The 24,292-nt window shown below is 42.4% G+C and overlaps 1 protein-coding gene across 1 annotated transcript in view; it reads left to right on the top strand.

Annotated features, from left to right (window-relative positions):
• The window catches only part of LOC128664358 (ankyrin repeat domain-containing protein 26-like), a 418,274-nt gene that overhangs the window by 156,089 nt on the left and 237,893 nt on the right, over positions 1 to 24,292 (top strand). Inside the window, exons 13-16 of the mRNA XM_053719196.1 lie at positions 11,801 to 11,897; positions 17,802 to 17,839; positions 17,927 to 17,978; positions 18,080 to 18,124. Coding sequence (XP_053575171.1) covers positions 11,801 to 11,897; positions 17,802 to 17,839; positions 17,927 to 17,978; positions 18,080 to 18,124 — 232 coding nt within the window. The remainder of the gene's footprint in view (positions 1 to 11,800; positions 11,898 to 17,801; positions 17,840 to 17,926; positions 17,979 to 18,079; positions 18,125 to 24,292) is intronic.

The following is a 24,292-nucleotide window of genomic DNA, read 5'->3' as shown; positions in this document are numbered from 1 at the left end:
GCAGCTTGGCGTCTTTCGTGAACGCGCTAGTTGAGTGACTTGCAGTTGAGGGTTTCACGCATGCGCATTAGAACAATTGGGAGGTTATCATGGTGAGTTAGACGCCAATGGGGGAACCAATCAGTTAGATACGGATGAAATCGTCACTCTGGTATTAGACATTTTTTTATACAGGTGGAGGAACGCCGATAGTCTTCGGCAAACAAACAAAGTAAATAAAAAGAGTTATAAATCGATTTATAATTAATCATGAATTAAAGTACACTTTATTTTTTATATACTTTACATTGCAAATGAACGATGACTATAACTTTACTTTCACTTTAATAGAATGGAAACAATGTGAAATCCAAAAATGTTTTCTCTTGTAAGGTGTATCCAGTCCACGGATCATCCATTACTTGTGGGATATTCTCCTTCCCAACAGGAAGCTGCAAGAGGATCACCCACAGCAGAGCTGTCTATATAGCTCCTCCCCTAACTGCCACCTACCAGTCATTCTCTTGCAGCTCTCGACAAGATAGGAAGTAGCTAGAGAGATGTGGTGAATTTATGTAATTTATCTTCAATCAAAAGTTTATTATTTTCAAATGGTACCGGAGTTGTACTGTTTTAGCCTCAGGCAGAAAGTTGAAGAAGAGTCTGCCTGTGGTTTTTGATGATCTTAGCAGGTTGTAACTAAGATCCATTGCTGTTCTAACACATAACTGAAGAGATGAGGTAACTTCAGCTGGGAGAATGGCGTGCAGGGTCTCCTGCTATGAGGTATGTGCAGTTTAAATTTTTCTAGAGAAATGAATATGCTAGAAAATGCTGTTAATACCGGATTTATTTAAGGTAAGCCTGATTACAGTGATTTAATAACGACTAGTATCATGCTTGCTGTAAAAGGTAATATTCTTATTACTTTCTCACATTACTGAAAATAAGATAACGTTTGCTGGAAGTGTTTAAACGTTTTTTTCTACATATTGGTGATAAAACTTTATTGGGGCACAGTTTTTTCCACATGGCTGGCTAGATTTTGCCTAGGGATAGTTTTTTATGGCCCTCTCACTGTGAGTACAGGTTTGGAGGGGCCTAATTTCAGGCCTAAATCGTGCAGTAGTTTTTGCAGCTTGAGACTTCCAGCTTCCCTGAAGGAGTCCCCTGAACACTTAGGACCTCTACAAAGGGTTTTTGTGCCTTCAAAAGTCGTTGTATGGGCAGGTAGGGCCACAGCAGATCTGTGGCAGTTTGTTGTGACTGTTAAAAAACGTTTATATCGTTTTTTTGATCTGGTTTTGAAACTAAGGGGTTAATCATCCATTTGCAAGTGGGTGCAATGCTCTGTTAGTCTATTATACACACTGTAAAAATTTTGTAAGATTTACTGCTTTTTATCACTGTTTTTTAATTTCTGACAAAATTTGTTTCTCTTAAAGGCACAGTACCGTTTTTATTTTTTGCTTGTTTACATTTATCAAAGTGTTTTCCAAGCTTGCTAATCTCATTGCTAGTCTGTTTAAACATGTCTGACATAGAGGAAAATCCTTGTTCATTATGTTTAGAAGCCATTGTGGAACCCCCTCTTAGAATGTGTACCAAATGTACTGATTTTACTTTAAGTTATAAAGATCATATTCTGTCTTTAAAAGATTTATCACCAGAGGAAATTGACAAGGGGGAAGTTATGCCGACTAACTCGCCCCACGTGTCAGAACCTTTGACTCCCGCTCAAGGGACTCCCGCTCAAGTGGCGCCAAGTACATCTAGCGCACCCATGGCGTTTACTTTACAAGACATGGCGGCAGTTATGGATCATACCCTTACAGCGGTATTGTCCAAACTACCAGGGTTACAAGGAAAGCGAGACAGCTCTGGGACTAGAAAAAATACAGAGCTCTCTGACGCTTTAGTAGCTATGTCTGATATCCCCTCACAATATGCAGAAGCTGAGGCAGGAGAGCTTCTTTCTGTGGGTGATTTTTCTGACTTGGGGAAGATGCTTCAACCTGATTCTGATATGTCTACATTTAAATTTAAGCTTGAACACCTCCGCGTGTTGCTCAGGGAGGTTTTAGCTACTCTGGATGACTGTGACACCATTATAGTGCCAGAGAAATTGTGTAGATTGGATAAATACTATGCAGTGCCTGTTTACACTGATGTTTTTCCAATACCTAAAAGGTTTTCAGAAATTATTACTAAGGAATGGGATAGACCAGGTGTACCGTTCTCTCCCCCTCCTATTTTTAAGAAAATGTTTCCAATAGATGCCGCTACACAGGACTTATGGCAAACGGTCCCTAAGGTGGAGGGAGCAGTTTCTACCCTAGCTAAGCGTACAACTATTCCCGTCGAGGACAGTTGTGCTTTCCTAGATCCAATGGATAAAAAGTTAGAGGGTTACCTTAAGAAAATGTTTATTCAACAAGGTTTTATTCTCCAGCCTCTTGCATGCATTGCCCCGGTCACTGCTGCTGCGGCCTTCTGGTTTGAGTCTCTGGAAGAGGCCTTACAGGTAGAAACTCCATTGGATGATATACTTGACAAGCTTAAAGTGCTTAAGCTAACCAATTCATTTGTTTCTGACGCCGTTGTTCATTTAACCAAACTAACGGCTAAGAACTCAGGTTTTGTTATACAGGCGCGTAGGGCGCTATGGCTTAAATCCTGGTCAGCTGACGTTACTTCAAAGTCTAAGCTTCTCAACATTCCCTTCAAGGGGCAGACCCTATTCGGGCTTGAACTGAAGGAGATCATTTCTGATATTACTGAAGGAAAAGGTCATGCCCTTCCTCAGGATAGGTCTAATAAATTAAGGACCAAACAAACTAATTTTCGTGCCTTTCGAAACTTTAAGACGAGCGCGGCATCAACTCCCTCTAATGCAAAACAAGAGGGAAATTTTGCCCAGTCCAAGCCGGTCTGGAGACCTAACCAGGCCTGGAACAAAGGTAAGCAGGCCAAGAAGCCTGCTGCTGCCTCTAAGACAGCATGAAAGATCAGCCCCCGATCCGGTAACGGATCTAGTAGGGGGCAGACTTTCTCTCTTCGCCCAGGCTTGGGCAAGAGATGTCCAGGATCCCTGGGCGTTGGAAATTGTGTCCCAGGGATATCTTCTGGACTTCAAAGCTTCTTCCCCAAAAGGAAGATTTCACCTCTCACAATTATCTGCAGACCAGATAAAGAGAGAGGCATTCTTACATTGTGTTCAAGACCTCCTAGTTATGGGAGTGATCCACCCAGTTCCAAAGGAGGAACAGGGGCAAGGCTTCTATTCAAATCTCTTTGTGGTTCCCAAGAAAGAGGGAACCTTCAGACCAATCTTAGATCTCAAGATCCTAAACAAATTTCTCAGGGTCCCATCTTTCAAGATGGAGACTATTCGAACCATCCTACCTATGATCCAGGAGGGTCAATACATGACTACCGTGGGAAAAAAAAAGGATGCTTATCTTCACATTCCGATACACAAAGATCATCATCGGTTTCTCAGGTTCGCCTTCCTAGACAGGCATTACCATTTTGTGGCTCTTCCCTTTGGGTTAGCTACGGCACCAAGAATCTTTACGAAGGTTCTGGGGTCACTTCTGGCGGTCCTAAGGCCGCGGGGCATAGCAGTAGCCCCTTACTTAGACGACATTCTAATACAGGCATACGGACATTGCCAAGTCCCATACGGACATTGTTCTGGCACTCCTGAGGTCTCATGGGTGGAAAGTGAACGAAAAGAAGAGTTCTCTATCCCCTCTCACAAGAGTTTCCTTCCTGGGAACTCTGATAGATTCTGTAGAAATGAGGATTTACCTGACAGAGGACAGGTTGTCTAAACTTCTAAATTCCTGCCGTGTTCTTTATTATACTTCTCGCCGTTCGGTGGCTCAGTGTATGGAAGTAATCAACTTAATGGTAGCGGCAATGAACATAGTGCCGTTTGCCCGCCTACATCTCAGACCGCTGCAACTCTGCATGCTCAGTCAGTGGAATGGGGATTACACAGATTTGTCCCCTCTACTAAATCTGGATCAAGAGACCAAGGATTCTCTTCTCTGGTGGCTATCTCGGGTCCATCTGTCCAAAGGTATGACCTTCCGCAGGCCAGATTGGACAATAGTAACAACAGATGCCAGCCTTCTGGGCTGGGGTGCAGTCTGGAACTCTCTGAAGGCTCAGGGGTCGTGGACTCAGGAGGAGGCACTCCTTCCAATAAACATTCTGGAACTATGAGCGATATTCAATGCTCTTCAGGCTTGGCCTCAGCTAGCGACAGTGAGGTTCATCAGATTTCAGTCGGACAACATCACGACTGTAGCTTACATCAACCATCAAGGGGGAACAAGGAGTTCCCTAGCGATGTTGGAGGTTTCAAAGATAATTCAATGGGCAGAGATTCACTCTTGCCATCTATCAGCTATCCATATCCCAGGAGTAGAGAACTGGGAGGCAGATTTTCTAAGTCGTCAGACTTTTCATCCGGGGGAGTGGGAGCTCCATCTGGAGGTGTTTGCACAGTTGATTCAACGTTGGGGCAAACCAGAACTGGATCTCATGGCGTCTCGCCAGAACGCCAAGCTTCCTTGTTACGGATCCAGGTCCAGGGATCCCAAGGCAGCGCTGATAGATGCTCTAGCAGCGCCTTGGTCATTCAACCTGGCTTATGTGTTTCCACCGTTTCCTCTGCTCCCTCGTCTGATTACCAAGATCAAACAGGAGAGAGCATTGGTAATTTTGATAGCACCTGCGTGGCCACGCAGGACTTGGTATGCAGATCTGGTGGACATGTCATCCTTTCCACCATGGACTCTGCCTCTGAGGCAGGACCTTCTACTTCAGGGTCCTTTCAACCATCCAAATCTAATTTCTCTGCGGCTAACTGCTTGGAGATTGAACGCTTGATTTTATCAAAGCGTGGTTTCTCCGAGTCGGTCATTGATACCTTAATACAGGCGCGAAAGCCTGTCACCAGGAAAATCTATCATAAGATATGGTGTAAATATCTTCATTGGTGTGAATCCAAGGGTTACTCATGGAGTAAGGTCAGGATTCCTAGGATATTATTTTTTCTCCAAGAGGGATTGGAGAAGGGTTTGTCAGCTAGTTCCTTAAAAGGACAGATTTCTGCTCTGTCTATTCTTTTGCACAAACGTCTGGCTGAGGTTCCAGACGTGCAGGCCTTTTGTCAGGCTTTAGTCAGAATCAAGCCTGTGTTTAAACCTGTTGCTCCGCCTTGGAGTTTAAATTTAGTTCTTAAAGTTCTTCAAGGGGTTCCGTTTGAACCTTTGCATTCCATAGATATTAAGCTCTTATCTTGGAAAGTTCTGTTTTTAGTAGCTATCTCCTCGGCTCGAAGAGTTTCGGAGTTATCTGCTTTACAATGTGATTCCCCTTATCTCATTTTCCAAGCAGATAAGGTAGTGTTACGTACCAAACCTGGTTTTCTGCCTAAGGTGGTATCTAATAAAAATATCAATCAGGAGATTGTTGTTCCGTCACTGTGTCCTAATCCTTCTTCAAAGAAGGAACGTCTATTACACAATCTTGACGTGGTTCGCGTTTTAAAGTTTTATTTACAAGCTACTAAAGATTTTCGTCAAACATCTGCATTGTTTTTTGTCTACTCTGGACAGAGGAGAGGCCAACTTCTCTATCTTTTTGGCTAAGAAGTATAATCCGCTTAGCTTATGAGACTGCTGGCCAGCAGCCTCCTGAAAGAATTACAGCTCATTCTACTTGAGCGGTAGCTTCCACATGGGCTTTTAAGAATGAGGCTTCTGTTGAACAAATTTGTAAGGCGGCGACTTGGTCTTCGCTTCATACATTTTCTAAAATCTATAAATTTGATACTTTTGCTTCTTCGGAGGCTATTTTTGGGAGAAAGGTCTTACAGGCAGTGGTGCCTTCCGTTTAAGCGCCTGTCTTGTCCCTCCTTTCATCCGTGTCCTATAGCTTTGGTATTGGTATCCCACAAGTAATGGATGATCCGTGGACTGGATACACCTTACAAGAGAAAACAAAATTTATGCTTACCTGATAAATTTATTTCTCTTGTGGTGTATCCAGTCCACGGCCCGCCCTGTCATTTTAAGGCAGGTGTTTTTTATTTTTAAACTACAGTCACCACTGCACCCTATAGTTTCTCCTTTCTCTTGCTTGTCTTCGGTCGAATGACTGGTAGGTGGCAGTTAGGGGAGGAGCTATATAGACAGCTCTGCTGTGGGTGATCCTCTTGCAGCTTCCTGTTGGGAAGGAGAATATCCCACAAGTAATGGATGATCCGTGGACTGGATACACCACAAGAGAAATACATTTATCAGGTAAGCATAAATTTTGTTTTTTGTGATTGAGTATAAAACTTGTATTATTAAATTTTCTTCATTCTTATGGTATTCTATGTTGAAGAGATATCTAGGTAGGTGTTCAGAGCACTAAATGTCAGGAAATAATGGATATAATTCTTGCAAAACTTCTGCCATATAGTGATTCAGAAACATGCAAGCTCCTTAGCTTACGTCCCTGCTTTTCATCAAAAGATACCCAGGGAACGAATAAAATTTGATAATAGAAGTAAATTAGAAAATGGTTTAAAATTGCATGCTCTATCTGAATCACAAAAGAAAAAAATCTGGTTTCATGACCCCTTTTAAATGATTTTATTTACTTTTTATGTCATGTTTTTATCCAAGATTCTTTACAGTTATCCAAGGTAATTTCTAGTCCCTGTACATTTTTAGAGCCACACAATATTACCAACGCAGGCTAATTGTACAGACCAAGCTACAAGAAAAACATAAATTATGCTTACCAGATAATTTCCTTTCCTTCTGTACAGTGAGAGTCCACAGCTGCATTCATTACTTGTGGGAATACAGAACCTGACCACCAGGTGGAGGCAAAGACACCCCAGCCAAAGGCTTAAATACCTCCCCCACTTCCCTCATCCCCCAGTCATTCTGCCAAGGGAACAAGGAACAGTAGGAGAAATATCAGGATGAAAAAGGTGCCAGAAGAAACCAATTAAATTTAGGGACGCCCATTGGAGAACACGGGCGGGAGCTGTGGACTCTCCCTGTATAGAAGGAAAGGAAATTATCTGGTAAGCATAATTTATGTTTTCCTTCTTAATACAGGGAGAGTCCACAGCTGCATTCATTACTTGTGGGAAATTATACCCAAGCTACAGAGGACACTAAATGCTAACGAGAGGGAAAACAGAAAAGGCGGCTCAAATCTGAGGGCACCACAGCCTGCTACAAATCCATTCTCCCGAAGGCTGCTTCAACAGAAGCAAAAAGGAAAAGTAAAAAGAATGCTAGGAGGACCAAGCTGCCGCCCAACAATCAGAACCATAGAGATCTCATGCCAGAGACCCAAGAAGACATCACTGCTCTCGAACTCAGCGATAAACCTCTGAGGAGGCTAGTGTCCTGCTGACTCCTCGGTCAAGCGAAAAACACCCCTTCACTAATAATAAGGAAGTCAACTTAACCTCCAAAACCTTCCCAGATACGAATATAGAACAGAAAACAAACCGTCTAATCTAATGTAGTCTGAAAGAAACATCAACGCAAAATTCCCGAAAGGGAAAAGACCCTTTCCCTTTAGAAAAGGAATAAGACATATAAAAATAACAGTCTTAGGGAGAAAAAACCTAATAAATCTCGTAACACCGCCCTGTTATAAAGGATACCCATTTAAGGAGTATGTATTGCAAGATTGCAATACAGAGATTATGGCACATAGAAAAACAATCTACCGGCGGAATAGATCATTAAAGAAAAACTTCAAAGACCACCTCCTGCAAAGGTACAAAAGTAACCAATGCAAACTCTCTAAAAATAAAGTCTAAACTCCAAGAAGGAGCCGTAGATTTGAACTCAACGGCCTGACCGCAGTCAGCGCCCTAGCAAAAAGAACTAAACTCCTGGAAGTTCAATGAACCTCTGGAGCAGGAGAATTAACAGGGTAGCTTAACAACTGCTTGCGAGCCCACATTCAAGGAGCAAGGAACTGCAGCTGGGTTCAATCTGTAACCTTCCGCTAGCTAGGCAGCTAAGTTAACCATCAGGCTATTACAGTTAGCTGCCTCAAAAAGATTGCTTGAACAAGTAGCTAGCTAGGAAGGCCCTTCCCCAAATTATCCTGGAGGAAAATAAGAGAAAAAAAAACTGGAAAATAGATAGAGAGCCAAGATGATCTAGCTCTTCCCGACAAAGGGTGGACCTCCACACCTATGATAGTTGACAAGGGACCAGCTACGCGCTGAAGGAAAGGACCGAAACCTTTCAGAAAGAAAACCCTTTCTCGGCTAAGACCAAGCAACCTCTTGCAAAAAACGCCCCAGAGGAATAAGATCCCATGACGCAAAGGGGTCTTGACCCAGCAGATCCATGCAACAAGTTAACTCCCATGGTGACGAAGCCCCTAAACCGCAAAAACGAACTTGCGGGCATAAATGGAGCAATTAGTCTCACTGACGCCTGCTTCTGCTAGGATTGGGCCATCCTCGACAAAGAGTGACATGGCCGAAAGGAAGAAGGTTAAAATAGACCGTCCAAGCACCGTTAAGCATCTATTAGCTTTGTATAAAGATCCCTGCCCACGACCCCTTAAGGGGGGAAAAAAAGGGATAGGTACGGACGCCCTGAGAATCTCGATCGGCATCCCCATTCAGATACAAATATTTGAAATCCTTTGGAAAGACAGATTAAAGGAATGATTGTGGAGAACATCCGTTCCTGAAGGGCATGATCATAGAGTGGATCGTCGACAATGATCTGTAGTCGGCCTCCGCCCACCATCGAACTCGAGACCCTCTCGTCTATGTAGGAGGAACTCTCTGTCTCAGAAAAAGATCTACCCACTGAGAGGTCCTAACTGGTACGAACCCAGAAACCAAATTCTCTGAGCAAAATTCTTGACTGAGAAACTTTAGGAATAATCGGAAGGAAACTCCTGATCCACCGACCCCCATAGGACACACTCTCCCCACCCACTAACAGGGAAGTGACAAAGTCAAAATCGCCCCGGGAGAGAGAGAGAGAGAAAAATCCCTCAGGACAGGGAGATCTGGACAGAACACTTGACTACCCCAACTGGTATTCCATGTAAATCTGCTAAAATAGATTAAAAAAACAGCTCCATGCAGAAGTCTCGGCCTCGGCTGAATACCTCACCCTCCACCACAGCGCCAACTAAGGCCAGAAGGGGAACTGGAGGGCATAACCTGATGAAGTAAACTCTAACTTTGAAGGATCAATGGAAAAACTTCCTGTCTGTAGAACCAAATCAGCAACCATGGGACCAGCCTGGTGTCTACACCAGAAACTCAAGTCTAGATCCAACTCTGAGGATCGAAAAAGACAAGAGAAAATCCCTAAAAGTCTACTAGTAGACAATGGTGAAAACCAGAACCGCCAAGACCCGGGAGCTACTGTAAAATCTGGAAGCAGGATACTGCCACATTATACCCCAGATCCCCCCCAAAAAAACAAGGATCAGAACGAGGCTTACTGGAAGATATGGTCCCTAAGAACCGGATTTGCTCAAAAGGATGAACAGTAAAGATATCCTTCTTCCTGAACAAAGGTAGAGAGAACCTATTAATCTCCCTCAAAAAGGAGTTCTAATAAGCTCTGCTTTAGAATCATAAAACCTAATAGAACGGGAGGTCCTTCCCCTATTGGCCGATGCACCAACAGTGGAATGAAAATATTCCCACTGTGCGATAGGTACTGGGACAATGACTCCACAAAAAACTTTCCTCTCTCTGCCGAAAGACAAAATCAAGAGAGTAAAAACTTGCCCAGAAAAACAGGATGTGAAGCCTAGCTCCGGCCTCTAGGACCCCTGGATCCAATATGATCCAACAACCAGCGCCCATCCAAGATAGTACCTTAAAACAGGTCCTGCCTGTCATCTAGGATAGATGGACTTGCTCTGCCTGGACCGGAAGCTAGAATAACTCCTTCTCTTGTGTAGAAAGAAAGAGCAGACTTAACTAGTACACAAAACAGGTCCTGTCTGTCATGTAGGATACAACATATCTGCCAGACCACTCAAGGGAAATTCTAAATTTCCAGCAATGCTAAAAAAAAACTAAGAATACTCAAAATAAAGAAATATAAGCTCAGAGGCTTAAATTTTGTCTTAAAGTTATCGGGGGAAGCATCAAATCGTGACCATCAAAATCGATAGTACCAAAAAAAAAAACATGTGACGAAACGTCCTACTAAGAAGCGTTTCTACAACAACCCAGAGCTCTAAAACAAAAACTATCCGAAACGGAATAGCAAGAGAAATAGGCAAGCGCACAAAAGAGAAAGCCAAAGGAGTGTGCAAACAAAAACAGGTCCAGCCTGTCATACGACACAAACCCCCCCATAGAGCTCGAAACTGGGATTCTAAATAAATTTATATATATATATATCCATCCCTCTCCACTCCTCTAGACAAGATCGCTATCTGATTTAGAGGACTAAGATTCAACTGACGGATCAGTACTGGGAACCTCTAACATCGCCAAAACCTCTCTCAGGCGTAAACGCAGGCGTGCCATTCTAAATCTAAATGCTAAATCCTCCTCAGTCGGAGGAATAAAGTCAGCAGACTCCGACCCTGGAGGTTCTACCTCTGAAGCCTCAGAGGGAACCGCATCTTCTGGTGATTGATCGGATACAATCGTCATTTTACACGACGGTCCCTGGGCAGGAGTGCATGAATTAACCCTTCGCTTGAACGTAGCAGGAAGAGGCAAAATCGCTAAGGCCGTAGAGATGGCCATGCACAACCCCGTAGTAACCTTTGGTGGAAAAAAGCCCCCTTCAGGCAAAGGAGCAGCGGTACTTGGGGAAACTGCATGTGTAGGAACAGAAGATTTTCTAGGGAACACACCTCATGGGACTAAGAATCCTCAGAGGCGGACGGCTCAGTAGTCTCTAACATCTCAACATTGGTTGATGAGAACACCCTATAGCGGCATACGGAACATAATTGAGAGGGCTGGGCTACCCTTGCCTCCTCACAATATACACAGGTATCAAAATCTGAATCAGAGGGAAAATGAAACAATCTATGCCGTGGAACAGTAACACGGTCCTTCAAGTTTGACAGATTGTAGCAGCGCTTCTGACATGGACTTAAGTGAAGAAAGCAGGCAGCGAAACTCGTCAACGCTGATTGCTTAAAGAGCTGTTAATATGAGTCTGGATGGTTTCGCAGAGAGACTCTCCCTGCATCTCCAGACTCTAACTTTCATCAATGCTCTCACTGAGAGGCTGACACGACTACTTAAAACTCCAGTCCCATCTCGAAGGGCAGATACCCTTCCTAAGAAACTACTCTGAAATCTTCTAACACTTCTCTGCCAACCCCTTGTGACGAAAGGCAAAGAATGACTGGGGGATGAGGGAAGTGGGGGAGGTATTTAAGCATTTGGCTGGGTTGTCTTTGCCTCCTCTTGGTGGCCAGGTTCTGTATTCCCACAAATAATGAAATGCAGCTGTGGACTCTCCCTGTATTAAGAAGGAAATAGATGCCCACACTGTGGCTTCCTTTTATTTTTCAAGCAAAAACAACCCTTTTCATGGAGTGCAACCTTTTTCCTTTGGTTATTTGCAGAAACTTTACCTAGTGGTGATACAAAACACAATGTATATCAATTTAAAAAGAAGATGTACAATAAACATTGCTTGCAGACACTGCCTTATTCCGTCCTTTTGCAAGGTTTATAAATTTACCATTATAAGTTTAATTTAAAAAAAGGAAGATCATTTTCAGAACTGTGGTTTACCTATTTTTCTTGTATTCATTAATGTAGTCTGCTTCTGAAAGCCCAAGAAAACAATCTGCTAGTCCTTCGCCTTTATCTGCTGTTCCATCTCACATGCAGTGTATTTCAGAGGTCTCAAATGAAGGTGGGTAATTTTCACACTTTGTTTGGTCAAGGGTTGAAAATGTATATCCCCATATTAAACAGTAAATAGTATTTATTTAAATATTTTTATTTAAAGGAAAGTGATGACAAATCTATAAAAAGGGCAATACTGTACTATACTGTCACACATTTTCAACCTCTCACTCAGCACCGGTATATTTCCCTCATCTCTGAAACATGCACTGGTCACACCTATCCTTAAAAAACTTTCCCTTGATCCAACCTCCCTATGCAACTACCACCCTATTTCCCTACTCCCTCTTGCCTCAAAGCTTCTCGAAAAACTAGTATATGCACGCCTATCCCATTTCCTTACATTAAACTTCCTCCTCGACCCACAGCAATCTGGATTTCGTCCCCATCACTCCACAGAGACAGCAATCGTTAAGGTTACCAACAACCTACTTACAGCAAAATCAAGAGGCCACTTCTCTCTGCTTATCCTCCTTGATCTGTCCGCAGCATTTGATACTGTTGACCATCCTCTTTTGCCCCAAACCCACCAGTCCTTCGGCATTTGTGACGACACAGCCCTCTCGTGGTTCTCTTCCTACCTGTCAAACCTTACCTTTAGTGTAGCCTTCTCTGGGGCCTCCTCTGCCCCGTCACAACTTTCTGTTGGGGTACCGCAAGGCTCTGTCCTCGGTCCCCTTCTCTTCTCAATCTACACGTCATCATTAGGTTCCCTAATAAAGTCCCACGGGTTCCAGTATCATTTGTATGCCGGCGACACCCAAATCTACTTCTCTTCAGACCTATCTCCTTCCTTGCTAACCCGTGTCACTAACTGTCTTTCTCACATCTCTTCCTAGATGTCCTCTCACTACCTCAAGCTAAATCTCTCCAAAACTGAGCTCCTTATTTTCCCCCTTCCAAAATCTCCACCCCCAATCCCTCTATAACTGTCGACAACTCCATCATTACCCCTACCCTGCATGCCTGATATCTTAGGATCACACTTCACTCAGATCTTTCTTTCACTCCTCACATTCAGTCCTTGGCTAAATCCTGCCACTTCCACCTTAAAAACATCTCTGAAATGAGACGTTTCCTTACACAAGACACAACTAAGATTTGAATCCATTCTCTCATCCATTCCCGCCTCGATTACTGCAACCCTGTCCTCTCAGGTCCCCCCAGCTGCCGCCTAGCTCCTTTACAATCCATAATGAATGCTTCTGCCAGGCTCATCTTCCTAACACGTCGCTCTTTATCTGCTGCAATTCCTTCACTGGCTTCCTCTTGCCTCCAGGATTAAACACAAAATTCTCACTCTGTCATACAAAGCCCTCAACTGCACTGTTTCCCCCTATATCTCAGACCTTGTCTCCAGATACTCTCCCTCCTGTCCCCTTCGCTCTGCTCATGAGCTCCTACTCTCCTCCTCTCTTGTTACCTCCTCACACTCCCACTTACAGGACTTCTCCAGACTGGCTCCCATCTTGTGGAACTCTCTGCCTTGCTCCACAAGACTCTTCCCTAGTTTTGAAAACTTCAAGCACTCCCTAAAGACTCTGTTGCTCAGGGATGCATACAACCTACACTAACCTTTGTTTATACCGTTTCCTCTCCTCCATTGCTATCCCCTTGAACCCTCTTAGTATGTAAGCCTAAGAGCCATGCTGTTTGTAGATCACCTTCTTTAGAGCTCACTACAACAGTGTGACTATTGGCAGGGCCCTCTACCCGTCTGATCCCTCTAAATGTTTCCTTGTATTCCGCCTGTGTTTAAAGCGTTGTGGAATCTGTTGGTACTGTTGTTTTATAGTTTTTTAATTTTATAATGTCAAATATAAAACAGAGATACTGTAAATGTTAATGCTGAAATATGGCTATCTATCACAAGGAATATTGATGACTTGTTCTTTTGATTGCCAGCAGAGACCTGCTAGGTAGTGTTTTTGAAATGTTTCGATAGGGTAAAAAATTTTTTAGTTAAAGGGACATGACACCCACACTTTTTCTTTCATGATTTAGAAAGAGAATGCAATTTTAAACATCTTTCTAATTTACTTATATTATCTAATTTGTTTTATTCTCTTGATATTCTTTGCTGAAAAGCATATCTAGATATGCTCTGGAGCTGCTGATTGGTTGCTGCACATAAGAAGCCTTGTGTGATTGGCTCACCATGTGCATTGCTTTTTCTTCAACTAAGGATATCTAAAAAATTTAGCAAAATAAATAATAGAGGTAAATTGTAATGTTGTTTAAATTTCTATTCTCTATCTGAATCATGAAAGAAAGATTTTGGGTTTAGTGGCCCTTTAAGTGATATGCGACTAAGTTTAGTGTCACTGCATATGTTATATACTTGTTACAACACTGTGTTATATGTTGGCGCTTATAAATAAACAATGATAATAATAATAATATGTCTGGTCCCTTTTGGAAATGCAGACAGAGAACCCCCAATGCAGAACATGCTGTGATCGAAAGTGTCATCGCAGAAAATGCAGCATGTCTGCTGAAAGAACGGAGCTCATGCAAGAACGGTTAGCGATTTTTGCTTTGCAGCGCTGCTCCACATCAGGCTGTTCTCTTCAAACAACGCTGTACTTTGTTTAAAGGGACATGAAACCAAATCTTTTTCTTTCTAATTTGTTTCATTCTCTAGATATTCTTTGCTGAAAAGCATACCTAGATAGGCTCAGTAGCTGCTGATTGGTGGCTGCACATAGATGCCTCATGTGATTGGCTCACCCATGTGCATTGTTATTTCACTGATACTTCAACAATGGATATCTAAAAAAGGAAGCAAATTAGATAATAGAAGTAAACAGGAATGTTGTTTAAAATTGTATTCTCTATCTGAATAATGAAAGAAAAATGTTGGGGTTAGTGTCCCTTTAAGTTTACGTTAACATAGTGCAGCCAAAGTGAAGTGTTTGAAGAGAACAAATATGGTGCAACACTTTATTCTGTAATTAAATCAACACATTGCAAATTAGCTGCTGCTTTAGTGTAACTGCCTAATTGAAAATTGCATTGTATTTCAAATTGACCTGCAGACATTTTTTTACAAAGGAAATCTCATGCTGAAAGGGAAAAAAAGGAAACTAATTAATTATAGCGGACTCTCCTAGCATGCATTGTAGCTAGCATTTATTACTGAAGTGTTTTTTTTATTAACCCTTGCTTTACTGTTTTTTTGTATATGTATGAATATACATATATAATTGCTATATACAGCGGAACATATGTAGAATGACTGTTTGAGAGGCTGCACATGTGTGTATTACCTTATAAACCCTACGTGCTGTTGCTACTTTCATTCTTTTTGTTTCAATTGCAGATATTATTCTTACAGAAGAGATCCCTATATACTTACAGTTTTAGAGCTTTCTAATTGTAATTTTTTTTTAATTCAAATTACGGTAATTGGTGGTTTTTATATTTTACAGTATCTTGCTCATTTTCTTACTGTCTTTTAGATACATAATATGCACAATACATTTTTTTCTTTTTCAAAATAGAACATTTTAGTTGTTCATAGATGCAATGTAGAGATTTAATCAAGATACTTCCAGTAATTGTCTTAGACCATGGTTTTTCCAACTTTTTCCCCAAGGCCCGGTGCCATTATACCACATACCTTCCTGACCCTATTTTTATGTTTTGTCTGAAAATTTCCAAACCAATATACAGAAAGATAGCTGCAATTTTTTGCAAAGTGATTCAAATGTGTGCATACTTTGATTTCTCTTGTAAAGGGTAATAACACACACTCTCATACAACACACACACACCCCACACACACTCATATAACACACACCCCACACACACTCATATAACACACACCCCACACACACTCATACAACACACACACCAAACACACTCCTACAACACACACAACACACTTTCATACAACACACACACACTCTCATACAGTACAGAGACACAGATGCACTTTCATACAACACAGACACACACACACCCTCATACACTATACCATACACACACTCTCATACAACACGCACCACACACACACACACAGGTTGCGACCTAGTAAACAGTAATGGGTCCCAACCGTGGTTTTAAGAACCCTGGCCTAACGTGCTTGTAATAGCTAGCTGTTGATAGGTTTCATACAAGTTGTAGGTATGTAAAAAGAAAGTACTTTGCAAAATATATACCATAATCAATTCTATGAGTAGTATTTAGTTCATCTTCAGCATTTAATTCTTTTTAATTACATATGTTTTACTATACTTTACTTCGACAATTTAAAAATCATAATATGCCAATGCAAGATGCTAGCTTTCTTGTATGGGCATTTTTTTAATAAAATAACAACCATAACTAAACTAATGACAGACATAAAAGCAATACACACTCGGTTCGCTTATGCCCATTTGAAACACTTTATAGGAACGCACAAACCTAGGGAGCTCCTGACGGGACCTTTGACAGTATTTCGAAACATTATGCATACAACAAACGCCTATCAGACATGCTATTTCAATATTATACAAGATACTTCTGCAACCGGACAAACAAGCACTACCAACATACACAAAAATGTGGGAGAGGGAACTGGGCTCGGATATCTCAGTACAGGACTGGTGGAGGGCATTTGAAACCATATAAAAAGCATCAATCTCCACTAGAATTCAGGAATCTAGCTATAAGTACCTGTCCCGCTGGTACCTCACACCTAGTAGATTGCAAAAAATATATAAAACAGCTAACGGGAAATGTTGTAGAGGTTGCGGAGGAGAGGGCACGCTGACGCACATTTGGTGGAGCTGCCCCAAGCTAGACTCATACTGGGTGGAGATACTGACACACATCACAAGAGTAGTGGGAAAGACAATTAAAAACGACCCAAAAACAATGTTATACCTTGACCTCCCCAAGGTGTAGAATGGAGCTCTCAGGGCCTTAATGCTAATCATGCTAAACAGCGCGAAACTTTTGATCCCCCGCAAATGGAAGTCACGAGATATCCCAGGGATGGGGGAATGGAGGGAACAGGTAGATAACCTATTGCAGTTGGAAAGGTATCATCACATAAAAAATGGGACTATAGAGCTGCAAGAATACATGACACTCGAATGGACACAATACAGAAGCAGAATTGCACAGACTGGCGACAGACTCCAGATGTGATACATGAGCCACACGGCAGGGGGCTAGCCACCTGACCTTACACCCAAATATATATATACACCACAACCCATCCAAAACTTATGGGAGCAATCGTAAAGCTAATAAAGGGGGGTTGATGGAGACTGGGAAAGGGCATAGCATCAGACGATAGAGAGCAGGATTAAAACCACACTTAGTGAATAACACCCTCAACCCTTAAAACACACGTGTCCTCACGTATTACTGTCTTGACAATTATCCTTATCTGTTTTCTATCTTTTATATTAACCTTTGAGTCCAGTGCTCTTGTCAATACGCTGTATATTGTTTAGACGGGCTTGATCTGTTCATAGACCTCATCCCTGTTACCGTTCTAATAAGACTCGGATGGAGGCCCTTGCGAGGCCTATAACATCGGAGAGAGACACTTAGAAACTGTTCATCAGAAGCCAGAGTCTGTGACTTCAACTATGAATCTCCTGTTGCCTCTCTTTTCCTCATTCCTGAAAATGTTTGACACTGTTTGACATTGTTATGTTATCTTTATATGTTGCGTACATTTAAAGTACAACTTGTAAGCTCTTTTTGGAACCAAATAAAGCTATTTTGAAAAAAAAGCAAAAAAAAAAAAAGCAATGCACACTCAACTGCATGATCCCCCCCCCCCCCCCATTGTTTCTTTTTAAATTGATCCTATGGATCATCTATGAAGAGGAAACATGATAGGTTGCATGGTTGCCATATGTTACTTACTTTAAAATAAATGTATTTAAAAATACTTAATTTCTTTCAGATTCTTCTGAGAAAAGTACTTCTTTGGAAATAAAACAGGTATTTATATACTTGTAAACACACATAATTGGCAATTAAAAAATAATAAAATGTGTAATGATCATTCGTGACAATTTTCTTTTTCAGCCGCTAAAGTTGTTTCCAGAAGGCAAAGTAGTTTTGCCTGTGGCAAAAGGAGGTAATTGCAGTATAGGTAATACAAGCCCTTGCAAAGGAATTGACTAATTGCTAACGCACATGTATTGCCATTACATATTGATTACTCTTTTTTTCTTTTAGATGTTATGGCCGACCTAGGACTTGATGATGCTGATGATATTGAAGGTACTATGGGTATAAAGTAAAATTTCTCCAACATAGGTGTGTCCGGTCCACGGCGTCATCCTTACTTGTGGGATATTCTCTTCCCCAACAGGAAATGGCAAAGAGCCCAGCAAAGCTGGTCACATGATCCCTCCTAGGCTCCGCCTTCCCCAGTCATTCTCTTTGCCGTTGTACAGGCAACATCTCCACGGAGATGGCTTAGAGTTTTTTGGTGTTTAACTGTAGTTTTTATTATTCAATCAAGAGTTTGTTATTTTAAAATAGTGCTGGTATGTACTATTTACTCTGAAACAGAAAGGAGATGAAGATTTCTGTTTGTAAGAGGAAAATGATTTTAGCAACCGTTACTAAAATCGATGGCTGTTTCCACACAGGACTGTTGAGAGGAATTAACTTCAGTTGGGGGAAACAGTGAGCAGACTTTTGCTGCTTGAGGTATGACACATTTCTAACAAGACGATGTAATGCTGGAAGCTGTCATTTTCCCTATGGGATCCGGTAAGCCATTTTTATTACATAAAGAAAAAAAGGGCTTCACAAGGGCTTTTAAGACTGTAGACATTTTCTGGGCTAAAACGATTGATATATAAGCATATTTTATACTTCATAGCTTTGAGGAATTATTTTATTCTTGGGAATTATGTAAAATAACCGGCAGGCACTGTATTGGACACCTTATTCTCTAGGGGCTTTCCCTAATCATAGGCAGAGCCTCATTTTCGCGCTTCGCACTTGTTTTTGGGAAGCATGACATGCAGATGCATGTGTGAGGAGCTCTGATACATAGAAAAGACTTTCTGAAGGCGTCATTTGGTATCGTATTCCCCTTTGGGCTTGGTTGGGTCTCAGCAAAGCAGATACCAGGGACTGTAAAGGGGTTATATATAAAAACGGCTCCGGTTCCGTTATTTTAAGGGTTAAAGCTTTCAAATTTGGTGTGCAATACTTTTAAGGCTTTAAGACACTGTGGTGAAATTTTGGTGAATTTTGAACAATTCCTTCATACTTTTTCACATTTGCAGTAATAAAGTGTGTTCAGTTTAAAATTTAAAGTGACAGTAACGGTTTTATTTTAAAACGTTTTTTGCACTTTGTTATCAAGTTTATGCCTGTTTAACATGTCTGAACTACCAGATAGACTGTGTTCTGTATGTGGGGAAGCCAAGGTTCCTTCTCATTTAAATAGATGTGATTTATGTGACACAAAATTTAGAGAAAATGATGCCCAAGATGATTCCTCAAGTGAGGGGAGTAAGCATGGTACTGCATCATCCCCTCCTTCGTCTACACCAGTCTTGCCCACACAGGAGGCCCCTAGTACATCTAGTGCGCCAATACTCCTTACTATGCAACAATTAACGGCTGTAATGGATAATTCTATCAAAAACATTTTAGCCAAAATGCCCACTTATCAGCGAAAGCGCGACTGCTCTGTTTTAGAAAATACTGAAGAGCATGAGGACGCTGATGATATTGGTTCTGAAGTGCCCCTACACCAGTCTGAGGGGGCCAGGGAGGTTTTGTCTGAGGGAGAAATTTCAGATTCAGGGAAAATTTCTCAACAAGCTGAACCTGATGTGATTACATTTAAATTTAAATTGGAACATCTCCGCGCCCTGCTTAAGGAGGTGTTATCTACTCTGGATGATTGTGAGAATTTGGTCATTCCAGAGAAATTATGTAAAATGGACAAGTTCCTAGAGGTCCCGGGGCCCCCCGAAGCTTTTCCTATACCCAAGCGGGTGGCGGACATTGTAAATAAAGAATGGGAAAGGCCCGGCATACCTTTCGTCCCTCCCCCTATATTTAAGAAATTGTTTCCTATGGTCGACCCCGGAAAGGACTTATGGCAGACAGTCCCCAAGGTCGAGGGGGCGGTTTCTACTCTAAACAAACGCACCACTATACCCATAGAAGATAGTTGTGCTTTCAAAGATCCTATGGATAAAAAATTAGAGGGTTTGCTTAAAAAGATGTTTGTTCAGCAAGGTTACCTTCTACAACCAATTTCATGCATTGTTCCTGTCACTACAGCAGCGTGTTTCTGGTTCGATGAACTAGAAAAGGCGCTCAATAAAGATTCTTCTTATGAGGAGATTTTGGACAGAATTCATGCTCTCAAATTGGCTAACTCTTTCACCCTAGACGCCACTTTGCAATTGGCTAGATTAGCGGCGAAAAATTCTGGGTTTGCTATTGTGGCGCGCAGAGCGCTTTGGCTAAAATCTTGGTCAGCGGATGCGTCTTCCAAGAACAAATTGCTTAACATTCCTTTCAAGGGGAAAACGCTGTTTGGCCCTGACTTGAAAGAGATTATTTCTGATATCACTGGGGGCAAGGGCCACGCCCTTCCTCAGGATAGGTCTTTCAAGGCCAAAAATAAACCTAATTTTCGTCCCTTTCGCAGAAACGGACCAGCCCCAAGTGCTACGTCCTCTAAGCAAGAGGGTAATACTTCTCAAGCCAAGCCAGCCTGGAGGCCAATGCAAGGCTGGAACAAAGGTAAGCAGGCCAAGAAACCTGCCACTGCTACCAAGACAGCATGAGATGTTGGCCCCCGATCCGGGACCGGATCTGGTGGGGGGCAGACTCTCTCTCTTCGCTCAGGCTTGGGCAAGAGATGTTCTGGATCCTTGGGCGCTAGAAATAGTCTCCCAAGGTTATCTTCTGGAATTCAAGGGGCTTCCCCCAAGGGGGAGGTTCCACAGGTCTCAATTGTCTTCAGACCACATAAAAAAACAGGCATTCTTACATTGTGTAGAAGACCTGTTAAAAATGGGAGTGATTCATCCTGTTCCATTAGGAGAACAAGGGATGGGGTTCTACTCCAATCTGTTCGTAGTTCCCAAAAAAGAGGGAACATTCAGACCAATCTTAGATCTCAAGATCCTAAACAAGTTTCTCAAGGTTCCATCGTTCAAAATGGAAACCATTCGAACAATTCTTCCTTCCATCCAGGAAGGTCAATTCATGACCACGGTGGATTTAAAGGATGCGTATCTACATATTCCTATCCACAAGGAACATCATCGGTTCCTAAGGTTCGCATTTCTGGACAAGCATTACCAGTTTGTGGCTCTTCCTTTCGGATTAGCCACTGCTCCAAGAATTTTCACAAAGGTACTAGGGTCCCTTCTAGCGGTGCTAAGACCAAGGGGCATTGCAGTAGTACCTTACTTGGACGACATACTGATTCAAGCGTCGTCCCTTCCACAAGCAAAGGCTCACACGGACATTGTCCTGGCCTTTCTCAGATCTCACGGGTGGAAAGTGAACGTAGAAAAAAGTTCCCTATCTCCGTCAACAAGGGTTCCCTTCTTGGGAACAATAATAGACTCCTTAGAAATGAGGATTTTTCTGACAGAGGCCAGAAAATCAAAACTTCTAAACTCTTGTCAAATACTTCATTCTGTTCCTCTTCCTTCCATAGCGCAGTGCATGGAAGTAATAGGTTTGATGGTAGCGGCAATGGACATAGTTCCTTTTGCGCGAATTCATCTAAGACCATTACAACTGTGCATGCTCAGTCAGTGGAATGGGGACTATACAGACTTGTCTCCGACGATACAAGTAGATCAGAGGACCAGAGATTCACTCCGTTGGTGGCTGTCCCTGGACAACCTGTCACAGGGGATGAGCTTCCGCAGACCAGAGTGGGTCATTGTCACGACCGACGCCAGTCTGGTGGGCTGGGGCGCGGTCTGGGGACCCCTGAAAGCTCAGGGTCTTTGGTCTCGGGAAGAATCTCTTCTCCCGATAAATATTCTGGAACTGAGAGCGATATTCAATGCTCTCAAGGCTTGGCCTCAGCTAGCAAAGGCCAAGTTCATACGGTTTCAATCAGACAACATGACGACTGTTGCGTACATCAACCATCAGGAGGGAACAAGGAGTTCCCTGGCGATGGAAGAAGTGACCAAAATCATTCAATGGGCGGAGACTCACTCCTGCCACTTGTCTGCAATCCACATCCCAGGAGTGGAAAATTGGGAAGCGGATTTTCTGAGTCGACAGACATTTCATCCGGGGGAGTGGGAACTCCATCCGGAAATCTTTGCCCAAATTACTCAATTGTGGGGCATTCCAGACATGGATCTGATGGCCTCTCGTCAGAACTTCAAGGTTCCTTGCTACGGGTCCAGATCCAGGGATCCCAAGGCGACTCTAGTAGATGCACTAGTAGCACCTTGGACCTTCAAACTAGCTTATGTATTCCCGCCGTTTCCTCTCATCCCCAGGCTGGTAGCCAGGATCAATCAGGAGAGGGCATCGGTGATCTTGATAGCTCCTGCGTGGCCACGCAGGACTTGGTATGCAGACCTGGTGAATATGTCATCGGCTCCACCATGGAAGCTACCTTTGAGACGAGACCTTCTTGTTCAAGGTCCGTTCGAACATCCGAATCTGGTCTCACTCCAACTGACTGCTTGGAGATTGAACGCTTGATCTTATCAAAGCGAGGGTTCTCAGATTCTGTCATTGATACTCTTGTTCAGGCCAGAAAGCCTGTAACTAGAAAAATCTACCACAAAATATGGAAAAAATATATCTGTTGGTGTGAATCTAAAGGATTCCCTTGGGACAAGGTAAAAATTCCTAAGATTCTATCCTTTCTTCAAGAAGGTTTGGAGAAAGGATTATCTGCAAGTTCTTTGAAGGGACAGATTTCTGCCTTGTCTGTGTTACTTCACAAAAAGCTGGCAGCTGTGCCAGATGTTCAAGCCTTTGTTCAGGCTCTGGTTAGAATCAAGCCTGTTTACAAACCTTTGACTCCTCCTTGGAGTCTCAATTTAGTTCTTTCAGTTCTTCAGGGGGTTCCGTTTGAACCCTTACATTCCGTTGATATTAAGTTATTATCTTGGAAAGTTTTGTTTTTGGTTGCAATTTCTTCTGCTAGAAGAGTTTCAGAATTATCTGCTCTGCAGTGTTCTCCTCCTTATCTGGTGTTCCATGCAGATAAGGTGGTTTTGCGTACTAAACCTGGTTTTCTTCCGAAAGTTGTTTCTAACAAAAACATTAACCAGGAGATAGTCGTGCCTTCTTTGTGTCCGAATCCAGTTTCAAAGAAGGAACGTTTGTTGCACAATTTGGATGTAGTTCGTGCTCTAAAATTCTATTTAGATGCTACAAAGGATTTTAGACAAACATCTTCCTTGTTTGTTGTTTATTCTGGTAAAAGGAGAGGTCAAAAAGCAACTTCTACCTCTCTCTCTTTTTGGATTAAAAGCATCATCAGATTGGCTTACGAGACTGCCGGACGGCAGCCTCCTGAAAGAATCACAGCTCATTCCACTAGGGCTGTGGCTTCCACATGGGCCTTCAAGAACGAGGCTTCTGTTGATCAGATATGTAAGGCAGCGACTTGGTCTTCACTGCACACTTTTACTAAATTTTACAAATTTGATACTTTTGCTTCTTCTGAGGCTATTTTTGGGAGAAAGGTTTTGCAAGCCGTGGTGCCTTCCATCTAGGTGACCTGATTTGCTCCCTCCCTTCATCCGTGTCCTAAAGCTTTGGTATTGGTTCCCACAAGTAAGGATGACGCCGTGGACCGGACACACCTATGTTGGAGAAAACAGAATTTATGTTTACCTGATAAATTACTTTCTCCAACGGTGTGTCCGGTCCACGGCCCGCCCTGGTTTTTTAATCAGGTCTGATAATTTATTTTCTTTAACTACAGTCACCACGGTATCATATGATTTCTCCTATGCAAATATTCCTCCTTTACGTCGGTCGAATGACTGGGGAAGGCGGAGCCTAGGAGGGATCATGTGACCAGCTTTGCTGGGCTCTTTGCCATTTCCTGTTGGGGAAGAGAATATCCCACAAGTAAGGATGACGCCGTGGACCGGACACACCGTTGGAGAAAGTAATTTATCAGGTAAACATAAATTCTGTTTTTTGTAGATGACAACAAAAAAAACATTTTATTCCGTGTTGACAAATACTTTCGAAATGCTTAGTATAGGTAATTACATTAGTGTTACATTATAGTGTTCTCCCCAGGACCCATTTAATGGGCATACAACTTGCCGCATTTTATTGACCATATACAATTCTTTGCAAAAGTATTTCCCCCCCCCCCCCCCCCCTTGGCATTTTTCGTGTTTTGTTGCCTCACAACCTGGAATTAACATGGATTGTTTGAGGATTTGCATCATTTAA

This window comes from Bombina bombina, chromosome 6, assembly GCF_027579735.1.
Source record: "Bombina bombina isolate aBomBom1 chromosome 6, aBomBom1.pri, whole genome shotgun sequence".
Taxonomy (NCBI): domain Eukaryota; kingdom Metazoa; phylum Chordata; class Amphibia; order Anura; family Bombinatoridae; genus Bombina; species Bombina bombina.
Note: the sequence above shows the minus strand (reverse complement) of the source record. Positions and strands in the feature narration are given on the sequence as shown.